We start from the raw sequence: 7500 nt of genomic DNA on the forward strand, positions 1-7500 counted from the left end.
TATGGAGTATCGTAATAATGACGTACGGTATGGAGTATCGTAATAATGACGTACGGTATGGAGTATCGTAATAATGACGTACGGTATGGAGTATCGTAATAATGACGTACGGTATGGAGTATCGTATTAATGACGTACGGTATGGAGTATCGTAATAATGACGTACGGTATGGAGTACCCGTCCATGCATCTGGTTCCGAAGCCGGGCGTGTCCATCAGAGAGTTCATCAGCTTCTGCATGGAGGCGTCGTCTGGAGCGTCATCACTGGGGGAGGAGTTTAGACACTGTCACTCACTGAGGGGGAGGAGTTTAGACACTGTCACTCACTGAGGGGGAGGAGTTTAGACACTGTCACTCACTGAGGGGAAGGAGTTTAGACACTGTCACTCACTGAGGGGGAGGAGTTTAGACACTGTCACTCACTGAGGGGGAGGAGTTTAGACACTGTCACTCACTGTGGGGGAGGAGTTTATACACTGTCACTCACTGTGGGAGGAGTTTAGACACTGTCACTCACTGAGGGGGAGGAGTTTAGACACTGTCACTCACTGAGGGGGAGGAGTTTAGACACTGTCACTCACTGAGGGGGAGGAGTTTAGACACTGTCACTCACTGAGGGGGAGGAGTTTAGACACTGTCACTCACTGAGGGGGAGGAGTTTAGACACTGTCACTCACTGAGGGGAAGGAGTTTAGACACTGTCACTCACTGAGGGGGAGGAGTTTAGACACTGTCACTCACTGAGGGGGAGGAGTTTAGACACTGTCACTCACTGTGGGGGAGGAGTTTATACACTGTCACTCACTGTGGGAGGAGTTTAGACACTGTCACTCACTGAGGGGGAGGAGTTTAGACACTGTCACTCACTGAGGGGGAGGAGTTTAGACACTGTCACTCACTGAGGGGGAGGAGTTTAGACACTGTCACTCACTGAGGGGGAGGAGTTTAGACACTGTCACTCACTGAGGGGGAGGAGTTTAGACACTGTCACTCACTGAGGGGGAGGAGTTTAGACACTGTCACTCACTGTGGGGGAGGAGTTTAGACACTGTCACTCACTGAGGGGGAGGAGTTTATACACTGTCACTCACTGTGGGAGGAGTTTAGACACTGTCACTCACTGTGGGAGGAGTTTAGACACTGTCACTCACTGTGGGGGAGGAGTTTAGACACTGTCACTCACTGTGGGAGGAGTTTAGACACTGTCACTCACTGTGGGAGGAGTTTAGACACTGTCACTCACTGTGGGGGAGTAGTTTATACACTGTCACTCACTGAGGAGGAGGAGTTTAGACACTGTCACTCACTGAGGGGGAGGAGTTTATACACTGTCACTCACTGAGGAGGAGGAGTTTAGACACTGTCACTCACTGAGGGGGAGGAGTTTATACACTGTCACTCACTGAGGGGGAGGAGTTTATACACTGTCACTCACTGAGGAGGAGGGGTTTATACACTGTCACTCACTGAGGGGGAGGAGTTTAGACACACTGTCACTCACTGTGGGAGGAGTTTAGACACTGTCACTCACTGAGGAGGAGGAGTTTAGACACTGTCACTCACTGAGGGGGAGGAGTTTATACACTGTCACTCACTGTGGGAGGAGTTTAAATGCACTGTCACTGTGGGAGGAGTTTAAACAGATTTAAGTAGGTTACAAATCAACACACATGGCGGCTGTATAATACTAGAATTTCGTGCGCGCTTCGCGCGCACTCATCCCAGAGCTACTTCGCCACGCACTATGGGAAGAAATAAATGGCGGGAGTTGACTCCACATGTAGTAACGGATGGGTTATTGGAAATGTACCATTGTTTTGTCCTGAATATTTCCACAGCCTAATTACTAAAGGATTGTGACTGTGGGACAGACATACAGTCTGACATACAATAGGCTACACGTGTGCACAGTGAATAAACAATGACCTATATGCCCAGAGTTCTTAAATTAACATAGTTGGATTTTAACAGAAAGACAATGCCATAAATCAGTCAAAGTAAGTGACAGACTCAACAGTAGCACACAGCATGCAAGGCAGCGATGCATGCATGCAAACATGTTTGTCCAGCTGAGATTTAGTGTCTCCATCTCTCTGTGGAAGAGGTTGCACATGACCTGTACGGCCACACTGAGGCGCTCCAACACAAACACAGACACAAAACAACACCACGCTGTTTGTCCAGTTGACCCAAATCAACACCAATACCTAGCCTGTTTGTCCAAAACACAGTATCTGCTGGCCACGTTTCTACTTCGCCACAACCTAATGTTAGTAACAAATGTAGGGGAGAGCCGCCAAGGTTGTAACGCTTCACGGTTGTAACATGGACGTTATATCTTGATTGGTCAACGCCACCATGACGCCATCGCGTCAGTATGTGTACAGCAACGTACTCTACGTGGCCAGGAAGTTTGAAGTGTTTACCTTCAAAATGCGTATAATTTTACACCTGGAGTATATGGCCTGTATTTTGCGTGTCTTAAGTACCAGGTCTTATTCCCTAACTTGAGTAAACTAAAGACCTGGAGGCGTGATCAATGCCATTTGGCTATTCTGAGTGGCCAAAGAGTATTGATCACGCCTCCAGGTCTTTAGTTTACTCAAGTTAGGGAATAAGACCTGGTACTTAAGACACGCAAAATACAGCCCTGTGTGTGCTACAATTTTTGTCTTTGGTGTTGGTGAAGAAAAATCCACATGGATGTGTTCATGCTTATGTTCTTCATTAGTTTGCATCGTGTTTAGACGGAATTCACGTTCATTCTGGTCTGTAAGCAACTGCAAAGAAAACTTGCAAAAGCGGGTCATTTGTAACATGTGTTACAAATGGTCCACTTCCATTCAATGCGATATGTATTGTGACATATTGGCCAATATTATATGTTCTGAAATTGTATTGTATTGTGTAGTGTATTCTAAAAGTAGTTTAGGGTTGTATAACATTGTACAACTCAATCAATCAAACGTTTGTTTAATCAATGTATTGCCCCATTGAAAAAAAAGAAAAGGCCAAACTGGTACACCCGATACTATTTAATATTTCCCTTATGTTTGATACATTTTCTTATCACATCCATGGTATGAAAATAATGCTAAGGAGTTGCTTCACTGAAATATAATTGCTTTAAGCTGAAAACGGGTTATTAGTTATTATGTGTAGTGTAGTGTAGTCAACATGTTAAGGCTCATACACACTGCCCGGTATTTGCTGCGATTATGCTTTCGGGGAGCATTGTTGGCGCTGGCCGACAAAACCCCCTGATCTGACGTTAAGTGGTGCCCAAATGGTAGATCACGATCTACAAAGGCTTTGCAGGTAGACCACATGACATGGCAGTAAAAATATATATAATTTTAATATAAAAAACGATTTTTGCATCTTCCGCTTTAGATGACCTGAGATGACTTGAGTGATTGACATCAAAAAGGGCCTGTCAGCTCAAACACACAATGCAATACTTGTTGTTGCTTACAATCATCAGTAGCAAAGTCAAATACCAACAAAAATAAAAGCCTACGATTTGCATTTTCCCCCCTCTATTTCCCATTCCATGTGCGTTTGTCTTATATGTAGCCTATATGAAAGGCCCCTCAATTACATTTTGTCACTATTTTCAGCAATGGGATGATAGTTTTATTTGGTGGGTATGCTGGTCGTTTTGAAAGTAGCTCTCAAGTCCATAAAACAAACGAACATAGGCTACTTCTCTATAAGCAGAATCATGAATAGGCCTATTTAATTTATACAAAAGGAGAAGAGAGAGAGAGAGAGAGAGAGAGAGCAATGTGTTTGTGGCTCAAACTTTGTCTACTATTGTTTTAGAGCAGTGGTTCTCAAACATTGTCATGGCAAGAGCAAAGGAGGCCCAATATGTTTTCAATCTACAAAAATGACATTACTTACTAATGGCTTATTTGGCAACACTGGTCAGAAACGACCAGTTGCTTTTTGTTGCAGCTCCGTGACTGGGAGATGGGAAGTTTGGGAACTTTCTATTACAGTTAAATCAATATAAAAGTACCACACAACTGAAAAGTATCGCGACTGTGACCGCAAGTTAGAGACGTGTGTGGCTATAATGACGCACAGCTGTTATGTAATCGCGCATCTATAAATTGTAATCTATTTCTTGGGGAGCCGGGACTGTGTGTGTGTGTGTGTGTGTGTGTGTGTGTGTGTGTGTGTGTGTGTGTGTGTATATATACACTCCGTCGGTAATTCCCTGTAGGCTATACCCACATATTGGTAGCCTATCTCAATATTGGCGTGACGCATTTCACGTGAATAATGTTGTGTGCGCACGTGCGGAGAAATAGAGTTATTTAATGAGTCGCATGTTGGTGTGTGTGTGTGTGTGTGTGTGTGCGTGTGCGTGCAGGCGTATGTATACATGTGTAGTGTGTACTGGGCAGTTGGCTGTCTGGCGAAAATAGGCAAAGTGCTCGGTGTAATGGGGATATTTCGGCCCAATCCAATTAATGACAAAGAACAATGTTGATGTAACTAAGGGAATCGTCGAGTCATTTATTTTGTAAACAAAGAGATTTAGATGGAATAAGCAAAATAGCGATCGTATAATTTCTCCCCTTCCTTCTTTCTCTCATCAATGTCCTGCGCGAGATCAGATTCTGTGCTGTGCGAGATGACATTGTCAAGCTAGTGTGGGGGCGGGCCTGTTGCCAGGTTGCCAGGTTAGCGAATTCTAAGCGAGTTGTAGTGTGTGTAATTGCATTGGTCCAAAGCAAACGTCAATTGAAGTAAAATAAATGGTTGTTCATTTTCAGGTCATGTACGCATGTCATGAGACAGAAATAAATGTGAAATGCAATGTATAGGCTATTGTAAAATCCCAGGGTGATATTGTAAGCGAGTTGTAGTGTATGTAAGTGGCGTGGTTAAAGGCCTTGTTTTCTGGGCCCGTTGGGCTTGTTTGTGTCCCTGGTTGGCCAACAGCATAGGCAGCATTGATTCCGTGCTCCGTGTAGGAAAGCCTCGGGGATGTGGGTGTTTGGGTGTTTGTCCCGAGAATGTGTGTATTAAACAAATGCATTGGCGGCGTGAGTGTGGAAGTGAGGCATTATTAGTGGCAATGCCAAGACTATTCTTTGTGGGCTGGTGCTGAGTTTTTTAGAACGACGCTTTTTGAGGAGATAGGCCAGGACCACTGCGAAGGCCTACGAAGGGTAAGTGTGTGACGTCACTGCCGTGTGAGTGTGTGTGGGTGTAGTGTGTAAGATGGTGTTGTGGGTGTTGCAATAGCGACGTAGCTGTTGTGGCTTTGGTTTTTTTTCTTCTGTATGGGTACCAGTTCTGTCTTGTAATAAAGGATTGATAAACCTGATCATTAAGTCTGATAAAATGTTACAGTACAGTGTTAAGCTCCGTTCAGACCGAAGAAGCTGCTTTAAAAAGCAAAAGCAGAACTCTAAAAGACGCAGCTTTTTTTTGAGAAAGTGGGCGTGTACAAGGTACCTGTCACTCAAGCTGCCTGGACTGGCTTTGAGACGAGAGAAAGAACACTGCAGGCAGTTTGAGCAGATGCGCATTTGAAAGTCTAAAATGTAAAATAGCGACTGTAGAGGAGAAATAATTATATATTTAGTTACATCATAACTTGTTATCGATGAATAAATAATATAATCTTGGTAAACTTGTTTGTAAATAACCGAATGGACCGGATCTCAATCCCCCCCGTCTTCAGTGCTCATGTCTCCCCCCCCACTCCGCTCTCCTCTCCCCCAGCTGGCCACGAGCGAAACCCTCCGGGCATTATGTAATGTTAATGTTGATTTAGCAAGAGCATACCGTAGAAATGCAATTGTATATATCCAGCACGTTGTAAAAGCAATTAAAACAGCTTGTGTTTACGTGCGGTTTCCGGACATTCAGTCCCAAGTCTCCCGTGGAAGGGAGCCCCTATCTCGGCGCTGTCTGTCTGTCACTGACCTCGGCTGGCTATATGTGGCAGTAGGAGACCGCTCCTCCACCACCCCCACGGACCCTCACCGTTTACACTACAGCATCAGCACATTTAAAGTTTGCTATTAATTAGCAGATGATGTGAAACATTGTGCCAACTAGTAGTAGGCTATGCATACTTGAATTACTTAATTAATAATCAATATCACGGTGATATTATCACCGGAACGGAGTCCAGTGCAACGGACCTTGGTAGGCTACATAGAATTGGATCTATTGAAGATTCTGACCTTCAAATTGTATTGTGGGGTGATCACACTGCACAGAATCATTTACAGTCCTCAGTTCAGGACAGGTCGGGTCAGGGATGTCCACATGCATATCATACAACTGATATAAAGGCTATTAATTATTGATCTCTCTCGCGCGCACACACACACACACACACACACACACACACGCGGTGCATACGACGCGCTGGGGACTCTGGACTTTAGTTCTTTGTCTATAGACTATATATATATATATATATATATCTGCTCATTTATAAACCACACACACACACACACACACACAGTATAATGTGACCGACCTGATAAAGGTAACCTGGTCCTAGTGTTACACAGTATGATGTGACCAACCTGATAAAGGTGACCTGGTCCTAGTGTTGCACAGTATAATGTGACCGACCTGATAAAGGTGACCTGGTCCTAGTGTTACACAGAATACAGTGACCAACCTGATAAAGGTGGCCTGGTCCTAGTGTTACACAGTATGATGTGACCAACCTGATAAAGGTGACCTGGTCCTAGTGTTACACAGTATGATGTGACCAACCTGATAAAGGTGACCTGGTCCTAGTGTTACACAGTATAATGTGACCAACCTGATAAAGGTGACCTGGTCCTAGTGTTACACAGTATAATGTGACCGACCTGATAAAGGTGACCTGGTCCTAGTGTTACACAGAATACAGTGACCAACCTGATAAAGGTGACCTGGTCCTAGTGTTACACAGTATAATGTGACCGACCTGATAAAGGTGACCTGGTCCTAGTGTTACACAGTATGATGTGACCAACCTGATAAAGGTGACCTGGTCCTAGTGTTACACAGTATGATGTGACCAACCTGATAAAGGTGACCTGGTCCTAGTGTTACACAGTATGATGTGACCAACCTGATAAAGGTGACCTGGTCCTAGTGTTACACAGTATAATGTGACCAACCTGATAAAGGTGACCTGGTCCTAGTGTTACACAGTATAATGTGACCGACCTGATAAAGGTGACCTGGTCCTAGTGTTACACAGTATGATGTGACCAACCTGATAAAGGTGACCTGGTCCTAGTGTTACACAGTATGATGTGACCAACCTGATAAAGGTGACCTGGTCCTAGTGTTACACAGTATAATGTGACCAACCTGATAAAGGTGACCTGGTCCTAGTTGCGAACGCAGTGAGCACTTACTATGAGACCTAGCAGATCATGTCTGTCTGTCTGTCTGTCTGTCCGTGTGTCACGCTTTTGTGCCCATATATGGAGCTGCTTTGGGGACTCCTTATATGGTTATGG

At 44.5% G+C, this 7500-nt stretch overlaps 1 protein-coding gene across 1 annotated transcript in view; it reads right to left on the bottom strand.

The window, feature by feature from the left end:
- LOC308322928 (phospholipid-transporting ATPase ABCA1-like) overlaps positions 1–7500 on the bottom strand; it is a 130525-nt gene that overhangs the window by 41947 nt on the left and 81078 nt on the right. The window contains exon 29 of the mRNA XM_080774419.1: positions 167–265. Coding sequence (XP_080630545.1) covers positions 167–265 — 99 coding nt within the window. The remainder of the gene's footprint in view (positions 1–166; positions 266–7500) is intronic.

This window comes from Protomyctophum bolini, assembly GCF_963924005.1.
Source record: "Protomyctophum bolini genome assembly, chromosome: 10".
NCBI classification, from domain to species: domain Eukaryota; kingdom Metazoa; phylum Chordata; class Actinopteri; order Myctophiformes; family Myctophidae; genus Protomyctophum; species Protomyctophum bolini.